This window comes from Nerophis ophidion, linkage group LG04, assembly GCF_033978795.1.
Source record: "Nerophis ophidion isolate RoL-2023_Sa linkage group LG04, RoL_Noph_v1.0, whole genome shotgun sequence".
NCBI classification, from domain to species: Eukaryota; Metazoa; Chordata; class Actinopteri; order Syngnathiformes; family Syngnathidae; genus Nerophis; species Nerophis ophidion.
Window position 1 is genome coordinate 32,656,781 of NC_084614.1, and position 21,068 is coordinate 32,677,848.

The 21,068-nt window shown below is 40.9% G+C and overlaps 1 protein-coding gene across 4 annotated transcripts in view; it reads right to left on the reverse strand.

Annotated features, from left to right (window-relative positions):
* Positions 1-8,263: 8,263 nt before the first annotated feature.
* The window catches only part of gabrb4 (gamma-aminobutyric acid type A receptor subunit beta4), a 152,538-nt gene continuing 139,733 nt past the window's right edge, over positions 8,264-21,068 (reverse strand). For 2 of the 4 annotated variants that reach the window (XM_061897862.1, XM_061897860.1), the window contains 2 exons: positions 19,104-19,367; positions 8,264-8,784 (listed from right to left, as the gene is read on the reverse strand). In XM_061897862.1, coding sequence (XP_061753846.1) covers positions 8,644-8,784; positions 19,104-19,367 — 405 coding nt within the window. In that variant the 3' untranslated portion in view covers positions 8,264-8,643. Of the gene's footprint in view, positions 8,785-9,265; positions 19,368-21,068 lie in introns of those variants that run through there. The other 2 variants (XM_061897863.1, XM_061897861.1) reach the window with 1 other exon arrangement.

The following is a 21,068-nucleotide window of genomic DNA, read 5'->3' on the forward strand; positions in this document are numbered from 1 at the left end:
GCATTTTTATCCTTATTGTAAAGCTGGGATTGGATTAGAGTTGTTCTATTTTATTTCATTTTATTGATTAATACATGGGGACAAAAATTCAGAATTATGTACTATATGTAATACAGTGCAGTATTTCTCTTATTTTGTATTCATCATCATCATCATCTGGCATCACTCGAGTAAAGTAGGATTTGTTTCTTATTTGTGCAGTCGTAGGTGACTCACAAGGCCAGCCCTCGATTTACAAGTCCTTGGCAGAATGGGCATTCAGTAATTCCCGATGTAGGAAAGGAGTTGGCTCTGCTTTCACGCGCCTCTCTTTCCCCTCTTCTCCTGATGGCACTCTGATGTAAACTTTCTTTATGATGGCTGGTACCGAGGGCAACTAAACGCCTCCAGACTGTGAGATCTGTAGCTAGATTTTCCCAGTAGTCAACATCTATGCCCCATTTCTTGAAACTGCACTTCAAGTTGTCTTTACGTCGTTTGCATTGGCCTCCCTGTGTCCGTTCACCAAGATGCAACTGGGAGTAAAAGAGTTGATTGGGCAGGCGTAATAAATGCCCCGTCCAACGTAGGTGATGTTTAACAATCATAGTCTTAATAGGGAGACAATAGTTGACAACTGATGCCTAACGTCTTCTGTAGACAGCGTTGGTGGTACATCTCAATACTTTTCAGATGGTGGTCCATATGCGGTCCATGGCTTGCTTGCATACAGCAACGTTGAGATATTTTTACATTAATGTTATTATTATTATGGTGATTGCCATTTTTCTGTTTTTATTTATGCATTTTTACTATTTTTATGGATTTTCCTAATTCATTTCTACTGCGTATCAAATGGTTCTTTAGCTGTGTTCTTGAAAGATGTTCTGTACGGTGTAATTTTTGTACCTTTCTGTTTTTAATTTCCTGCGATGAGGTGGCGACTTGACCCAGGTGTACCCGCCTTCCGCCCGATTGTAGCTGAGATAGGCACCAGCGCCCCTTGCGATCCCAAAAGGGAATACACGGTAGAAAATCAATCAATCAATCAATTAATGTTTACTTAAATAGCCCTAAATCACTAGTGTCTCAAAGGGCTGCACAAACCACAACACAAACCACTACGACATCCTCGGTAGGCCCCATAAGGGCAAGGAAAACTCACACCCGGTGGGAGAGGAGCACATATGTGAGGCAGAGCCGTGGTTGGGGGTGTGGTTAAGAGGGGAGGAGTATAATTCACCAACTCGAGTATTTCATATATATTTCATATATATATATATATATATATATATATATATATATATATATATATATATATACATACATACATATAAATATATATATATATGTATGAAATACTTGACTTTCAGTGCATTCTAGCTATATATATATTTATTTTATTATATATATAAATAAAATGAATAGTTGAATTTCAGACGGCACCTATCAAATACACGGTAATAAAAACACAGTTTTTCTACTAACTGTACTGTACTTGCTGGTTACTAAGAAAACAAAAAACAACACTTACCTTTGTTCTGCCATTTGCGTACTGGCGAGAGTCACTTGCCGTCAGGTGCACAACACCACGTAAATCGTTGGCCAATCAAAAAGCAACCCCACAACGCTATTGCCAACATTCACCAGGAGATGGCAACAGACAACATAGAATCACTCTATTACAGACGGCGTCGCCATGGCTGCAACTTCCTCTTTCTTCTGCTTTGTCTCCTTGTGTGTGCAGTTGTTTATTAAAATCCGTAGATGTTGTAACGTGATTGGGCAGGCAAGCTGTTTATACAACAGGAAAGCGGACGTGAAAACAGGCTGTCCCCCTCATGTCCGCATGGAGCTGGAGGGGGCGTGGCCTCCAGCCCCGTCTGAATTTCGGGAGAAAATTTCTTCCGGGAGGTTTTTGGGAGAGGCGCTGAATTTCGGGAGTCTCCCGGAAAATCCGGGAGGGTTAGCAAGTATGCTTAAACGGCAGACTTTGGCATGAAACATCATGCACTGTAGGGGAACAGAGGGGGATAGAGTAGCCAAAATTTGTACTCAAGTAAGCATACTGTTACTTTAGATTTAGAGTAATATGACTTAAGTACATTATACTAAAACAACCATAGTGTGTGTGTGCGTGTGTGCTAGTGTGTGATTGTGTGTGTGTGTGAAACAGACAGAGAGACATTAGCATATACTGTACCAAAAAATATGCACATTTGAGCTGCCACCTTATCGTGGTAGAGGAGTTTGCGTGTCCCAATGATCCTAGGAGCTATGTTGTCCGGGGACGTTATGCCCCCTGGTAGGGTCTCCCAAGGCAAACAGGTTCTAGGTGAGGGATCAGACAAAGAGCAGCTCGAAGACCTCTATGAAGAAGACAAAACATGGACCCAGATTTCCCTCGCCCGGACGCGGGTCACCGGGGCCCCCCTCTGGAGCCAGGCCCGGAGGTAGGGCACGATGGCGAGCGCCTGGTGGCCGGGCCTGTTCCCATGGGCCCGGGCGGGCACAGCCTGAAGAGGCAACGTGGGTCACTCCTCCAATGGGCTCACCACCCATAGCAGGGGCCATAGAGGTCGGGTGCAATGTGAGCTGGGCGGCAGCCGAAGGCAGGGCACTTGGCGGTCCGATCCCCGGCTACAGAAGCTAGCTCGTGGGACGTGGAACGTCACCTCACTGGGGGGGAAAGAGCCTGAGCTAGTGCGCGAAGTGGAGAAGTTCCGGCTGGATATAGTCGGACTCACTTCGACGCACAGCAAGGGCTCTGGAACCACTTCTCTCGAGAGGGACTGGACCCTCTTCCACTCTGGCGTTGCCGACAGTGAGAGGCGACGGGCTGAGGTGGCAATTCTGGTTGACCCCCGGCTTAAAGCCTGCACGTTGGAGTTCAACCCAGTGGACGAAAGGGTAGCCTCCCTCCGCCTTCGGGTGGGGAGACGGGTCCTGACTGTTGTTTGTGCTTACGCACCAAACAGCAGTTCAGAGTACCCACCCTTTTTGGGTACACTCGAGGGAGTACTGGAAAGTGCTCCCCCGGGTAATTCCCTTGTCCTACTGGGGGACTTCAACGCTCATGTTGGCAACGACAGTGAAACCTGGAGAGGCGTGATTGGGAAGAATGGCCGCCCGGATCTGAACCCGATTGGTGTTTTGTTATTGGACTTTTGTGCTCGTCACAATTTGTCCATTACTAACACCATGTTCAAACATAAGGGTGTCCATATGTGCACTTGGCACCAGGACACCCTAGACCGCAGTTCCATGATAGACTTTGTAGTTGTGTCATCGGATTTGCGGCCTTATGTTTTGGACACTCGGGTGAAGAGAGGGGCGGAGCTTTCTACCGATCACCACCTGGTGGTGAGTTGGCTGCGATGGTGGGGGAGGATGGCGGACTGACCTGGCAGGCCCAAACGCATTGGGAGGGTCTGCTAGGAACGTCTGGCAGAGTCTCCTGTCAGAGAAAGTTTCAATTCCCACCTCCGGAAGAACTTCGAACATGTCACAAGGGAGGTGCTGGACATTGAGTCCGAGTGGACCATGTTCCGCACCTCTATTGTTGAGGCGGCTGATCGGAGCTGTGGCCGCAAGGTAGTTGGTGCCTGTCGGGGCGGCAATCCTAGAACCCCTTGGTGGACACCAGCGGTGAGGGATGCCGTCAAGCAGAAGAAGGAGTCCTATCGGGTCTTTTTGGCTCATAGGACTCCGGAGGCAGTGGACAGGTACCGACAGGCCAAGCGGTGTGCGGCTTCAGCAGTCGCTGAGGCAAAAACTCGGACATGGGAGGAGTTCGGGGAAGCCATGGAAAATGACTTCCGGACGGCTTCGAAGCGATTCTGGACCACCGTCTGCCGCCTGAGGAAGGGGAAGCAGTGCACTATCAACACCGTGTATGGTGCAGATGGTGTTCTGCTGACCTCAACTGCGGATGTTGTGGATAGGTGGAAGGAATACTTCGAAGACCTCCTCAATCCCACCAACACATCTTCCTATGAGGAAGCAGTGCCTGGGGAATCTGTGGTGGACTCTCCTATTTCTGGGGCTGAGGTCGCTGAGGTAGTTAAAAAGCTCCTCCGTGGCAAGACCCCGGGGGTGGGCGAGATCCGCCCGGAGTTCCTTAAGGCTCTGGATGCTGTGGGGCTGTCTTGGTTGACAAGACTCTGCAGCATCGCGTGGACATCGGGGGCGGTACGTCTGGATTGGCAGACCGGGGTGGTGGTTCCTCTCTTTAAGAAGGGGGACCGGAGGGTGTGTTCCAACTATCGTGGGATCACACTCCTCAGCCTTCCCGGTAAGGTTTATTCAGGTGTACTGGAGAGGAGGCTACGCCGGATAGTCGAACCTCGGATTCAGGAGGAACAGTGTGGTTTTCGTCCTGGTCGTGGAACTGTGGACCAGCTCTATACTCTCGGCAGGGTTCTTGAGGGTGCATGGGAGTTTGCCCAACCAGTCTACATGTGCTTTGTGGACTTGGAGAAGGCTTTCGACCGTGTCCCTCGGGAAGTCCTGTGGGGAGTGCTCAGAGAGTATGGGGTATCGGACTGTCTTATTGTGACGGTCCGCTCCCTGTACGATCAGTGCCAGAGCTTGGTCCGCATTGCCGGCAGTAAGTCGAACACATTTCCAGTGAGGGTTGGACTCCGCCAAGGCTGTCCTTTGTCACTGATTCTGTTCATAACTTTTATGGACAGAATTTCTAGGCGCAGTCAAGGAGTTGAGGGGTTCCGGTTTGGTGGCCGCAGGATTAGGTCTCTGCTTTTTGCAGATGATGTGGTCCTTATGGCTTCATCTGACCGGGATCTTCAGCTCTCACTGGATCGGTTTGCAGCCGAGTGTGAAGCGACCGGAATGAGAATCAGCACCTCCAAGTCCGAGTCTATGGTTCTCGCCCGGAAAAGGGTGGAGTGCCATCTCCGGTTTGGGGAGGAGACCCTGCCCCAAGTGGAGGAGTTCAAGTACCTAGGAGTCTTGTTCACGAGTGAGGGAAGAGTGGATCGTGAGATCGACAGGCGGATCGGTGCGGCGTCTTCAGTAATGCGGACGTTGTACCGATCCGTTGTGGTGAAGAAGGAGCTGAGCCGGAAGGCAAAGCTCTCAATTTACCGGTAGATCTACGTTCCCATCCTCACCTATGGTCATGAGCTTTGGGTCATGACCGAAAGGATAAGACCACGGGTACAAGCGGCCGAAATGTGTTTCCTCCGCCGTGTGGCGGGGCTCTCCCTTAGAGATAGGGTGAGAAGCTCTGCCATCCGGGAGGAGCTCAAAGTAAAGCCGCTGCTCCTCCACATCGAGAGGAGCCAGATGAGGTGGTTCGGGCATCTGGTCAGGATGCCACCCGAACGCCTCCCTAGGGAGGTGTTTAGGGCACGTCCAACCGGTAGGAGGCAACGGGGAAGACCCAGGACACGTTGGGCAGAATATGTCTCCCGGCTGGCCTGGGAACGCCTTGGGATCCCCCGGGAAGAGCTAGACGAAGTGGCTGGTGAAAGGGAAGTATGGGTTTCCCTGCTTAGGCTTTTGCCCCCGCGACCCGACCTCGGATAAGCGGAAGAAGATGGATGGATGGATGGATTTTACATTCACTGATGATGTTATAACAGGGTTAATGTTAGCATATGCAAAGCTAAAACACATATAACATCTACAACTTCCCATAACATGTTTTCTCTTCTTGGAAGTGGAATTCTCGTAGGCTGAAATGTGAACATTTTGTCTGATGGCATGTCCCTTTTTGCAATGTGTAGTGTGGAACGAGGTGGGTAGTAACACGCCACATTTACTCTATTACATTTACTTAAATTACTTTTTTTGCTAATTTTACTTGGCAGAGTAGTTTTTTTGTACTTTTGCTTGAGTATATTTGTGAAGAACAAATGCTACTTTCACTTTGTTACACAGAGTTTTGTTCCGATCGTTACATTTATTTAAATCATAATTAACTATAATCTACTGATTAAAACTTGAAAAGACACGTTAATTTTGTCAGTGAGCCCTCTTCCGGCAGGAACTGTCACATGACAAAGCCGAGGTAAGCTTTCCTGACATTGGACTAAATTTCACCAATCAAACGGAGCCTCAAGTCGGGGATCCAATTAGAACAAAACCTACTAAGACACTGTGTTTGGATTTTTCATTATAAACAGTAACTATAAACAGTAATAACTATGACGGAGGCAAAACTCCTGATAGAGTTAGTATTACTCCTTTAAATTAAAATGATATAAAAACTGAAATTGATAACTGCACTTTGATAAACTCACCGACTGGCAGGTGCCAACTTGCTAGCTTACATGCTAACATGAAAACAAGAGACATACCTTTTACCCTGTTAAAAACAACATACCGCAATTTAAACTTTTACAAACACATTACTGTCTGGGTAACTAAGTTATTCAGAACTGTGTACTTTCAATCAAACGTTTTGACCGGAAATTGCATAAGCCAAGAAGAGAAAGTTACGGTATATGTTTTAATTCCTGATGCGTTTCAATTGATTTTTAAATGCACCAGAAAATAACCCGTTTTGTACACTGTATATGTGTTTCAATTCCGGAGTGTACATGTGTTCCTGTATAGTATTTCTCCAGCTATGATCATGTGGTGACATCAATTATGGTATTTTGAGAGGCAATCATTGAAGTCGGAGATCACTGAAGGCCTAGGTGGGAAATGCACGGCCTGCCCCTGATGCATACATACAAACCCTGTTTCCATATGAGTTGGGAAATTGTTTTAGATGTAAATATAAACGGAATACAATGATTTGCAAATCATTTTCTACCCATATTCAGTTGAATATGCTACAAAGACAACACATTTGATGTTCAAACTGATAAACATTTTTTTTTGCAAAAAATCATAAACTTTAGAAGTTGATGCCGGCAACATCAATCAATCAATCAATCAATATTTATTTATATAGCCCCAAATCACAAATGTCTCAAAGGACTGCACAAATCATTACGACTACAACATCCTCGGAAGAACCCACAAACAACATGTGACAAAGAAGTTGGGGAAGGTGGCAATAAATACTGATAAAGTTGAGGAATGCTCATCAAACACTTATTTGAAACATCCCACAGGTGTGCAGGCTAATTGGGAACAGGTGGGTGCCATGATTGGGTATACAAGCAGCTTCTATGAAATGCTAAGTAATTCACAAACACGGATGGGGCGAGGGTCACCAATTTGGAAGCAAATTGTTGAATAGTTTTGGAACAACATTTCTCAACGAGCTATTGCAAGGAATTTAGGGATTTCACCATCTACGGTCCGTAAAATCATCAAAAAGTTCAGAGAATCTGGAGAATTCACTGCACGTAAGCGATGATATTACGGACTTTTAGTCCCTCAGGCGGTACAGCATCAAAAACCGACATCCGTGTGTAAAGGATATCACCACATGAGCTCAGGAACATTTCATAAAACCCCTGTCAGTAACTAAAGTTGGTTGCTACATCTGTAAGTGCAAGTTAAAACTATGCAATGCAAAGCAAAACCCATTTATCAACAACACCAAGGAACGCAGCTGGCTTTGCTGGTCCCGAGCTCATCTAAGATGGACTGATGCAAAGTGGAAAGGTGTTCTGTGGTCTGACGAGTCCACATTTCAAATTATATTTTAACCAAAACCATCTGGATTGTTATAGGTGCAAAGTTCAAAAGCCAACGTCTGTGATGGTATGGGGGTTTATTAGTGCCCAAGGCATGGGTAACTTACACATCTGTGAAGGCACCATTAATGCTGAAAGGTACATACTGGTTTTGGAGCAACATATGATGTCATCCAAGCAACGTTTAGCAAGACAATGCCAAAGCACGTGTTACAACAGCGTGGTTTCGTAGTAAAAGAGTGTGGGTACTTTCCTGGCCCGCCTGCAGTCCAGACCTGTCTCCCATGGAAAATGTGTGGCGCATTATGAAGCGTAAAGTACGACAGCGGAGACCCCAGACTGTTGAACGACCAAAGCTCTACATAAAACAAGAATGGGAAAGAATTCCACTTTCAAAGCTTCAACAACTAGTTTCCTCAGTTCCCAAACCGTTTATTGAGTGTTGTTAAAAGAAAAGGTGATGTAACATAGTGGTGAACATGCCCTTTCCTAACTACTTTGGCACCATTTGCAGCCATGAAATTCTAAGTTAATCATTATTTGCACATCAAATATCTTGTATTTGTAGTGCATTCAACTGAATATGGGTTGAAAAGGATTGGCAAATCATTGTATTCCGTTTATATATACATCTAACACAATTTCCTAACTAATATGGAAACGGGGTTTGTACACTCATGCATATGATCAAGTTTCATCAAATATATATTAACGTTGTTCCCCCAGGGGAATCTGGGTAAAACTCGGCAAACTGACAATGCTTAACCTTATTTTACAATAACAATCTACAAGGTTTATACAGTCCATTCTCTTTCTTCCGCTCCATTTATTTTTTTTATTATGTAATTCAAGTTGTAATTACATTTATATGTATTGTTGCCTTTAAAACAGTAGAAGTAATTATTATTATTCATTATCAATAATGCTATATTTGTTGGTATTTCTATTGCTCCATTTGTTGTGCAATAATGTTCATTGTCATAACTGTATAATATTATTTACTTCACTAACTGCTTCTCTGCTATCACTTTTCATATCATATTTATACACATCCTATTTGCTGATTCAGTTCTGTTGTTGTTGTTGTTTTTGTTGTTGTTATCCTTCTCTTGAACCCGCAGTTTCCCCCTCTTGCTTCCGTTTTTTTCTTCTTTCTATCCCCTCCTGCTCCGGTCCTGCTGCACTAAACATTAATAGAAAAATCCATTTGATAAAGTCAAATACAAATAAGGCAACACGAGAATCCTCCCACACTTCTTTTTTAAGTAAGCAAACCTGTACAGCTGACATGGGCGTCTACATTAACAATATGATTTGTCTGAGTGGCTGGACAGGACGAAGAAAAAAAAAAGAATAAAGAATACAAACTCAATGTAATGTAGTATGTCTTCTTTCTTAATCAAGTAAAGTACTTTAACAAGTACAATTTATCCAAACAATGACTTAACTAAATGTAATGCGTTATAGCAGTGGTCCCAACCACTCAATTGGTACCGGACCGCAGAATAATTTTTTATGATTTAAACATTTTTTTTTTGTAATTTTTAATTTTTCTTATTAAATCAACATAAAACACAAGATACACTTACAATTAGTGCACCAACCCAAAAAACCTCCCTTTTTCTTGTCCCCCGCTGGGCCGCGGGACAAATTATCAAGTCTGCAGCTACAAAAACGTTGGGGACCACTGCGTTATAGCACATATCTAATGGGGATTACTATTGCAGAGAGTACTTATATATGAAAATGTCCTGATATGTTATATTAGTCAAGACATGAGTTTCCTTTACTGTACAAGCCTTTATTTGTAAAAAGTCTGTTGTTCGAATGATAACCCTTTTTTATACCACATACTTGAACATCTTGTATTTGTAAAAAAAACACTTTTTGTTCAAACACCTAAAAAAGCTGATTGGCACTATAACAATAATTTGCACTGACAAAAATAAAGTAATAAACAAATAAATAACACAGTTCCATACCGCACAAATGTTGATTTCCATGGGTACCGATACGCCAAACGAAATCAAACACCTCATTAAACAACTGAATCAAATAAGCGCTCCAATATGAACAAAACAATTACGATACAAAAAATGTTTTTTTTTCTTCCAATGCCATTTATATCAGATAAATTACATTTTCCTTTTTATGATAAAACATCAACAAGAATAACAATCCATAACAAATGCAACAAATACAACAAATTAGAAACACAGGAATGAAGCAAATGTTCTAATTTATACTCCAAAAATAAACAGCCTGTTGGTTTTGTGTGTTTAAGTGTGTGTGTGTGTGCGTGTGTGTGTGTGCGTGTTGTTTTTTTTTGCCAATTTTCATGTGTGAAAATTGTGACCTGGTCTCCCTGGTTGGCAACTTTCACAGAGGGAGGCACACTAACTGGGAGGCCTCTTGCAAGTGTTGTCACACGGCATTCAACAATTATAACCAGAGGCGGGATCATTACAGGGAAAATAGAGGGAACACCCACTCACTGTGCAATCACATGGCTTATGTCGGATGCTGCAGATGACACATCCTTTACATCCTTTGTAGCTGAAGAGTGACTGATGTGTGAGCTAAACCTGACCCAAACAACAGCATCTATTCCAAATTATGTCATTTACAACAGGTACATTTTGTCATTCACGCAAATCCCAACATGTACATTACGTGTTTACATTTTATTGTTTTTTTTTATTACGAAACGTTTGTTTAACAAGAGCTGGCTGTAAAACAAGTGCAATTTGAGCATGTAAACACTGGATCTTCCGTATCCTGGCTGTGGTGATGAATCTTATGATGCAGAGAGCTAAATGCCTTGAAAAATAGGGATAGGAAAATGAACATTGCAGAGCTCAATTCATGCTAAACAGAACATTGGTGTATACAAAATAATGAATGCACCAACACAAGTTCTTCCAACAGTGAGAAGTCTGTCAGCCTTGGTTTGGGCTTTGGTGGATGAAATTTTCATGCATGGATTGAGACCCATGCTCATCTAAATATGGCGCTCGTACTTCTTCAAAATTGAGAGTCTCTTTAACCCTGTGGTGCAATAAGGTCACTACAGTGCACAGATATTCAAAAACTATTTTCTTATATGCATGAGTCTTAACGTAATGTAATGCACTGTTGTGTCTTGCCCCCCATTGGTCAGTTGTCGTTAGTTAAAAAAAAACTAACAAAACTAAAAAAAGTCAGTAAAGAATAATATAAACGTTTAAATTTCCGAGCATATGTCTCCACTAAATTGGACATCATTCATTTTTGCCTATATTTTGATTGCCATGTATAGTATTATTGTGACTTTGTTGGTTTTAAAAATATTTCACCTGCATTAATGTTTTCACTGCAAAATAATGAATGTATGTTAATGGAAAGCCATTTTTTTATTAGACCATAGCAATAGTTTGTGGATCGGTGCTTCGAAAATAGCTGTTTTTGAAGTCAAGAGTCTGAATGTTTTTCAACCGTACTGCAATACAGCGGTAACTCAACTTAGGAGCGTTTTGAGTTAAGAGTGGTCGCTCTGCTAATTGTTATGGTTTAGGTTGCAAGAACATATTTAAGTCATAAGCATCCTTGCCATTAGATGGGTGTAGAAAATGTCACAGTGAACCCCGTAAGATCTGCCCAAAACAATTTCCTCTTACTCGTTAGCAATAGCTTATAGCTAGAGATTGACAAAGAAGTGGAAAATATTAATTGAATTAGAAAAATAAATAATCCAAAACATGACTCAGCGTGTCGCTAACTTCTTGAAGCAATTCGAGCTCATCACTGCTTGTCTGCACCACACTGAGGCAGAGTGAGTCTTACGCCAGCTGATCTTGTTAAAATAGTATCCAAATGATGGACATTTATCTAGAAAAATATGGGAAAGCTGCTTCGGATGTGTTTGACGGAGATGCAGCTGGAAGGAGATACAGCAGGAGTCTACTCTCCATGGTAAATACTGTACCTAATTGTTACATTACTTCATGTAACTACTGTAGTTGTTAGTGTTACATTCTATTGTATAGTTTTTTATACAATACTGCTTGTCAAAAAGTTATTTTTTCTTTTCATAGTAGATGTAATATGTTAAACGTGTTTTTCTTGGGGGGAAGAGGGCAAGCATCGTTTAAATTGATTTCAATTAATTTCAATGGGAGAAGTGGATTTGAAATACGAGTGTTTTGAGTTAAGAGCTCTGTCACAGAACCAATAAATCTCATAAATTGAGGTACCACTGTATGTTAAATTAGATATGTGAACATAAATGATTAAAATAGTATGTTTTACGCATCACAAAATCATTTTTCATCAGTTATGCCAAAAGAATGTTGTTCACCTTTGTGGACATTTCACTAACTCCTTAAAAAAGTTATGTTTTTCAAAATGAGTATTACATTTTTTTTTGCCTAGAGAGAGATAACACTTTAGGAAAGAATTCATTCGTCCATCCATTTTCGACCGCTTATTCCCTTTTGGGGTCGCTGGCACCTATCTCAGCTACAATCGGGCGGAAGGCGGGGTACACCCTGGACAAGTCGCCACCTCATCACAGGGCCAACACAGATAGACAGACAACACTTGCACTCACATTCACACACTAGGGTCAATTTAGTGTTGCCAATCAACCTATCCCCAGGTGCATGTCTTTGGAAGTGGGAGGAAGCCGGAGTACATCCAAACTCCACACAGAAAGATCCCGAGCCTGGGATTGAACCCAGGACTGCAGGACCTTCGTATTGTGAGGCAGACGCACTAACCCCTCTCCCACCGTGAATTTGTGCGTCATAGGGTTAAGGCTTTATTTACTTGTACCTGCGTGGATAATTTTTTTTTTAGGGCCACGACTGAAAAATAGAAAAAAGAAAATAATTAAATCATATGATATGAGAAAAATGTCAGGAAAAAAATGTTGATTGTAAGGCAATAATTTTACGATTGTGAAATTGTCATATTACTATTATAAAACTTGCATCGGAACGGAGATTATCAACGATTTTGTCAATGAAAAAACAAAAGAATAATCAATATTTTGGCACATTTTCACTGACATCAGTGTGAACAGAAAGATTGTGCAAACTGACTGACACAATTTCTGTGTGGGTTTGCTGGATGTTCTAAATAGAAATGTTTTGAACAATGATTTGTTGTAAGACTAATATAAGCCACGTCCACACGAACAAAGGATATTTTCAAAATAGCAGATTTACCCCTCGTCGGTATTTAAAAAATGTCCATCTACATAAAAATGTGTTCACTGGCTGCCATGTGCATTTTGTCCACTCAAATGCCGGACACATTGTAACACTTTTATGTACAGTGGCATGTAAATTATCCTCAAGGTTAGCGAACACTTACCCAGAGCCTAGAAAACAGCATCATTTTGTATTTATTGCCTATGCATATTATAAGATTCGTAAGTAATTGCATGTTCTGTTGCTAGATAGTGTTTAAAAACGTGAGACAATGCTTATGACATGAATTAAAATGCTTAGTTGACACACTGGCGCCAAAGACACAATTTTTTCAAATCTCTACTCGGGGTGGAATTTTTCAAAAACTCAGTTTTTGACGTCAAACAACTAAATGTTTGTCTTTTGCACTTTTTAACGTCCAAACATAATGTTGCTCTAATGAATGCTGACAAGTCAAACACAAGCAGCGGGTGGAAAAACAATCGATCAGCTTGTCTCTAGAGCTCAATGATTGTTTTTGTGGGACTGCATTCTTGCAAATGTGACTATGGCTGACTGCACACAGCAATTGACCAATCAGCAGTCAAATGTGAGACAAGGGCAAGTTGGTCTCCACACAGCAATATGAATTACGAACAAGTAGCACAAATACAAAATCCAGGCAAGACGAGTCCAGAGCTCCACCCAAATGTAAGTTATAAAGGGTACAAACAAAAAATCGTTTCACACCTGAATCACAATTATTTTTATTCTAATTATGAATCAAATACCAATTTTCAAAATGTGATCAAAAATAAAAGACTATTACATTTCAAAATATATGTTTTTTGGCAAGTCGTGATGTTGTTACCGCTAAAGCAGACACGGCTTCATTCCCAGCAAGGACATGCGAGGCAAACATTAAACTAAATCATAATGCAAACTTGAAAAAGCCAAATAAAATAAGTTATTTCATTCTGTTAATGTTCTTGTTTTGTACAAAGAAGTAATTATTGAACCTTTTGCTCATTAATATTACTCCAAAACATGCACCTTATCACCTCAACCCATGTATGCAAGCTCATTGAGACCCCCCCCGCCCCATTTCTGAAATTCTAATTTAGTCCCTGCCGAAACGCATAGAAAAATATACATTTTTGAAATGTCCATCTTTGTGCGGACATAGCCTAAGCCAAATCTCAAGAGCGAGCACGTGTGTGTGTGTGTGAATGTCGCCTGTTCCATTCAAATCACATGGTAACCTTCTTGTAATTTGACTTTTTATTTCAGCATTACCTTAATACTTTGGGGCAATTTTATATATCCTGTTTTTGTTCTGGAAATTCACTGTCAAAAGAGCAAACATAAAAAACTTGTACTAAAACTATATTTGACATACATATGTAAAGTTCTGTTGTTGGCAAGGGAGCAGCTGCACTAGGGCACTTAGCAAAGTGCCCTGTTTCAAGGGCACACTAGTTTTTTTTTTGTATTGTTGAGGAACAGGAAAGAACATCCCACTCGCCTTCTTAAGGCATATCCTGCTCCTCTAGCCTCTACAAGCCAGCTTGGCCATAATGCCCTTCTTTGTAAATATACTGTACATATAGTAAAGTGAGACATGACTGGGTCACGAGTTGATGGCTGAGGTAAACACGGCCGCTTCCTGGTACTGCAAAAATCCTATTATTGGTGACCGGGGCGACTAGAAAATTTCACTCAAGGTAACGCCATCCCATTTGCTGACAGTGAGCCAAAGCCGTCTACCAACATAAGCTTTGCACTTGAGGGGACATCGTGAACCTGGACAGAGTCTCCACAAACTCCCTCACTGGAAGAGGACTTGTTGATTTCTCCATTATTTTGTTCACACTTATTGTGATTTCTTCTTTCATTTTTTTTTGTCTTCTTCTTGGTTTCATTTGCAGAAGTATGCCAATGCTAGAAAAGCGGTCCATGCCATTAGCTGTGAGGCTAGCTGGTATTTACGAACTGCCATGTTTTTGTTCATGCATTAAGAATTATTAAGTGAAAGAGATCATATTTACAGTACAATTCACATGTAATTACACATATACACAAGAGGCAAGAAAATTCACATTGAACTCAGATCAACACTTTTTCCCCTCCTCTCCACCTTCAACATGTATCAAATGAAATGTATGGTCTCTCAAAAGTAAACAGAAGGTACTCACAGCTTTTTGAGGGTGATTGTACTAATTCCATGTAGTGAAGGGAAATATACGTGGATGCATGCAAAGTTTGTTATTGTGGATGGTAAAAAAACCCCCCCAAAAAACATGGCACATTTGATTTCTTAAGTTAGTTTGCAAATACAAAGAAAATGACTTTTCTTGCACTGGACCAAACAGCTGCTCTGAATCAAAGTGAAATAAGTAAGAAAAAAAAATGGTCTATACAGTCTCTTACCTCCTTCATTATTCTACTTTAGGTGAAAAAGTCACCTAAAGTGACACCACCTCACATTTGATGACAGCAAAACGATTGGCGAAATATCTCCTCATTGGACACAGCTGTTTGAGAATTTAACAATTATACAGGCTGCCGCTTACAAATGGTAATTGTGAAAAATCGACTCTTCTTTAACAGAGGAGCTCACTTACAGGAGCGTATGACTTAAAAACAAAATAAAGTAGGTGTACAATCCGCACCTAATCACTGATAAGTGATTTTGAATTTCAGTAAATTAACGGCAAATACCGGCGATTCTTGTTAGGTATTTACAAACGTTATGATCTGCAAGATGTCAACCTTATGAACCCTCTGACTAGTATTCCCTTTTTGGAGACATTTTATGCATTTGCACTGATTACTAATTGTTACTAAATGACTCAGTCTCAAGTGGAATATCATTTTTTAAACCACTGGAGGGACAAAAGTATTGAGAAACACCTCTTAAGGCTGTTTGCTTGACGGACGCCCTGGCTCCTCCCCCCTTTGATTGACAGTGGCAAAACAAAACAAGCTGTGATTAGTCTTCTTTCTTTAGTACGGCATTTCCGGGTTTTCCAACTCGTCCGTACTCGGCCTCGACTTATTCACTCATGTTTGAGAACGTCTTCTCCTATACAATAAAATAAAATGATTAGTCCCAGCTCCAACAACAATGCAGATATGGCTTTAGTCGGCATTGTTTACTACAATACTACACACAGTAATCTAATAGCTAATCAACAATAGTTGTGGTTGCTCACTCATGAAAACACTGCCCTTGAGCGTGTCACACGTCAAACCACCATGAAGAGCGATTATCAGAAATAGAATGACATTTTTTTGGGCCAAGTATGTTTAACACACAAGGTATTTGACTCGGTAGATTGTGCTCTCTTTGTGTTTTTCTTTGTTTCTTGCATAGAACAAACGAATCAAGACTGAAATGAAACTGATAAAAATATTAATTTGTATGTGTCCAGCTACCGTTGCTTTTGAACTATAATACACTGTTTTTCACATGCTTCGAACCCTTTGATAAAAATTATATTTTACTTGCAGCGTGAACAGTCAGCTGGAAAAAAATCAGATCTCAAAAGAATCCGATTTGGTCCACTTTGGCCTGCAGTGAAAACATAGTCAATGTGTCCACCTGCGCCTGACAGACCTCTGCGGCCAATATAGGTACCAAATAAGATTTGTCCAAAAAGTAAATGGGTGCAATTTATAATTATGTGCACCCTATAACCCAGTATTACTTTAATCACCTTGCTGCACATAAATAGCTGATTGGACTTAAGAGTCATGATTTGTGTGACACTTTTTGTGTTGTTTTCCTGTGTTTAGTGTTTCTTCCTGGCTAATGCTCTATTTTTTTCCACTTCCTGTTTTGGCTAGGTCTTGCAGTGACTTGAACACTATTTCTGAGCGCTGTTCTCCACACCTGCTCTTGATTAGTCATCAGGTGACTCACCTGCTTTTGATCGCAAATTAAGAGGGTTTACCTGTCAGTTTCTCCTTCCCTCGTTTGTCTATTGAGAGTAGTCTGAATTAAAATACCTTATCTGCATGCCTACCGTCTCTGCAACCTAACAACACGCCGACAGCAATCATGCGGTTAAGAATATCATATATTCTCATCACCTACGGTAATGAATAAACCCATATTTTGTCAAATTTCTGAGTTGGCCATGTCGATACAATTGATCACTGCTGCCTCACAAGTCATCATTTTAGAAAACACTGAACTTGGTGGCCTCGTTCACACTACAGATCAGTTCCGATTTTTTGCCCTTATACGACCTGCATTGGGCTTTTTCATGTCAACATTAACAGTGCAAATGCAGAATGTTTCATATCAGACCAAGGCCTCTTTTATATATGGAAATCATTTAAATATATATGCGATGCGTCTTCAATGTGAAGGCTCCGGCGCTCAAGTTGCACTCGTCTGACCAGAAGAAGGTCATCAAAAAACGATAATCGCCCAAATAGATAGATGACGACGGAGCAGATAACAAGGGAAAATAATGTTCAGCTTAACCACTCCTGTCTGCGACTGCTCGCCCACTGACACGGTCTTCAATCAGACATCGAAGCACAATATCCCGTAAAACTGCCAGAGTCAAAATACTTGTTCTCTTCTTTTTTAATCTTCTACACGCAATAATTTGGGTCAGAAGATGTTGACTTTGATTGCACAACATTCTTAAAATTGCCAGAAATTTGCCAGTACTGAGACCGAGTTATAGCCGCAGTGCGAGCAACGTCATCACGTCATGTCCACATACAAGTCATGTTGCATTCACATTAGAAATTAAATTTTTTTAAATGTGAATGGCCGCAATTAAAAAAAAAATCGGATTTGAGGAAAAAATCTGAATTGGACATCCAACCCTGCAGTGTGAATGTAGCCTGTGTGATCTTCAGTTTTTAGCTATTTTTGCCAGGTGTCCCAATACTTTTATCCAGGTAGTGGTCCTATTTACCTATCTCCTTGCTCATACAGATTCCAGTAAGAACCAACATTTTGTCAATTTTTCCATTTGCATTGAAGGTTTTGCTGGGTTTTTTTCTTTCAATTTCTTGTTTATTTTTTCTATAAACAAAACAATATTACTTTTGGATTATTCAGGTTCTCTTAACTTAGGCTCCGAGTGACAGATATTTTGTTAATTTACCTTAAAAATTGTTTTTCTCTTTTGTGCTCCACTGATGAAATGCTCCACGAAGCATGAAAACTACCAAACTGTGGCCTGATATTGCTGACTCTTTTAAATATACATAATTGGTACATTTTTACTGTGGATTAGCTCGAACAAATCACAAAAAGCAATAAATCACTCCCTTCCCGGTCCCCCTCCCGCCCCAGTTCCTTTCGCAAACACAAAGATATGAACACTGAAATAAACAATACATAGAGAATACTGAGTGATAAAAATGTACATAGTGCTTTTTTTTTTGTCAAATTGAGTAATTCGAACCTTTTGACTCTTATCTCATAATGCCCTAGCTCTAGAACAAGTTCTGACACTCTTTGAAAATCACAGTATTTTTCAAGACACACTACAAGTATCAGCACTTGTTTTTGAACCAAAGCAGACATTAGACCCCCTTCCTCCCATCACCGGAAAATAACGTGACCTAGAGAAGGGATTTAGAAGTTTTGCGTGGACTCTGGCACACAAACGTGGCGGGTCAAACATCCCGGTCGATGTCTGGTCGACAGAATGCTACCAATCCAGGAAAAATATGTGGAAATTAAAAAATAAATTAGGTTGCTGTACATGGTGGAACCGCAGACTCCCGTGCACTTGGCATCCATGGGCTACAAGGGCCCGGGGGACCCAGACAAGCCACTACTGATTTCATGAGCTGCAGTAGAGAATCACTAAAAAGTCAATGTTGGTATCTTCTCTCCATCAAGAGCTTCTCCTCTTTTTCTTCACTTTTTTTGTAGCAAAAATATCATGCAATCTTTTAGTTCCAAAAATCCGCGCTGGGATCTTTACGTCCATTTGTTCGTTTCAGGAGGAAAAAAGGAAATTTGAAATTCTTCTCTCGTAATTAATTTTAAACATTCAAGTCATCCCGTTAATACTTTGTACAGCAGAAAAGTCCTTCAGGTTGGTGTGTGTGTGTGTGTATATATAAATATAATATACTGTATAGAAATATGCATATACATATGTTCAACCTGTATATGTGTATACATATTTTGGAACTGTATCAAAGCCAATTCACCAATGTGCTCTCGAAATATGGCCCATGATTCCTAGTGGGATGCACATCAATTCACATAGTATAACCAGTAAATTAGGTTGAAGAATCCAAAAGTGATGGGAAATATGACCCGGGACCACTTGTCAATGGTGCTTACATCTGACAGGTTTGGGATTTTTAGCTTGAGCTTGGACGAGCGTCGCCGTAGTCGACAGTTGGCCCGGCTTCGCATAGTGCTCCGATCCAGCGAGTGGTGGCTGAAACCATCTCGGGGCGTCATGGGCTTCCTGAATTGGACCCCGGAGCTGTCGAAGGACATGACGGAATTTCGAGAGTCACTAACGCTGCTTCTCACATCAGAAGGCATCACTTCGTTGTTCATTTCCAGAGTGGAGAGGAGAATGTTGCCGTACGCGTCCACCTGTGATGGAGGGCAAGAGACACAAAGCGTCATGTCGGGTTGGGTTTTGGAGCGGAATCCCAAATTTCCCACAGCTAAAAAGCTTATCTCACCCTCCAACCTAGAGTAAAGCAGGGATGATATGAAATGTTATTTCTGGCATGCAACATCATAGCATTTGTATTATTAACAAAGGATTTCCCATGATTCCAAAAGAGTTGAGACAACAATCATTTACTCAGTATAATAATCATGTTGTATTTTGGATTCTGAATGTGATGCTGGCACAATGACCGATACAAGTGCACTTTTATGACTTTCAATACTTTACTTGTATTTTTTTTAAGATATAGAAACCGTTATTGTAGAGAGCAATACTTGTTCACTATGGGGTACTAAATGCCCCTGATTGTGTAGTGGTTAATCCTGACTGAGCTAGGTTCAGTCCCTACTCAGTGATAGTTGTTAGTCTGTATGTACCCTAATTGACAGCCGACCAATCCACAGTGTAGTACACTGGGATAGACGGCAGCTGACCGGAAATCGCAACTGGATAAAAAACTGAGGATGGATACTCAAAGGAGGACCATACTTTTTTGGGAGTTTTGCCTCTCATTCACAATCCTTATGAGAGACAAGACCATTCTATTCTAATTTAGAATTAAAGCTACGAGCAGCGTTAAAAAGGCCTTTGCCCCCCTTTGCACCTCCTGGTTTATGCGAGTCGGCGGGCACGCATGACCTGTGCAGTCTTGTCCAACCGAATGCCCCAAACCGCCATCAAAAATCTCAGTAAGATTACATCTTTTTGTCCTAAATTAAGGGAACAATTAAGTCTTAGTTATGTATTATATGTATTACAGTAGGGCTGTGAATCTTTGGGTGTCCCACGATTTGATTCAATATCTATTCTTGGGGTCACGATTTGATAATATATCGATTTTTTTCAATTCGATTCAATTCTCGATTCAAAAACGATATTTTTCCGTTTCAAAATGATTCTGTATTCATTCAATACATAGGATTTCAGCAGGATCTACCCCAGTCTGCTGACATGCTAGCAGAGTAGTAGATTTAAAAAAAAAAAAGCTTTTATAATTGTAAAGGACAATGTTTTATCAACTGATTGCAATAATGTAAATTTGTTTTAACTATTAAACGAACCAAATATATGACTTATTTAATCTTTGTGAAAACATTGGACACAGTGTGTTGTCAAGCTTATGAGATGCGATGCAAGTGTAAGCCACTGTGACGCTATTGTTCTTTTTTATTATTTTTATAAATGTCTAATGATAATGTCAGTGCGGGATTTTTAATAACTGCTATGCTGAAATTATAATTAATATTGATACTGTTGATAATATTCATTTTTGTTTCATTACTTTTGGTTTGTTCTGTGTCGTGTTTGTGTCTCCTCTCAATTGCTCTGTTTATTGCAGTTCTGAGTGTTGCTGGGTCAGGTTTGGTTTTGGAATTGGATTGCATTGTTATGGTATTGCTGTGTATTGGTTTGTTGGATTGATTAAAAAAAATAAAAAATAAAAAAAAAATAAAAAAAATTGATTTTTTCAAAATGAGAATCGATTCTGAATCGCACAACGTAAACGATTCGATTCGTATTCGAATCGATTTTTTCCCACACCCCTATATTACAGTGTAGTATTTGTCTTATTATTATGTTGTCTCTATCAATAAAAATATTCACCGAGCATGACTTCT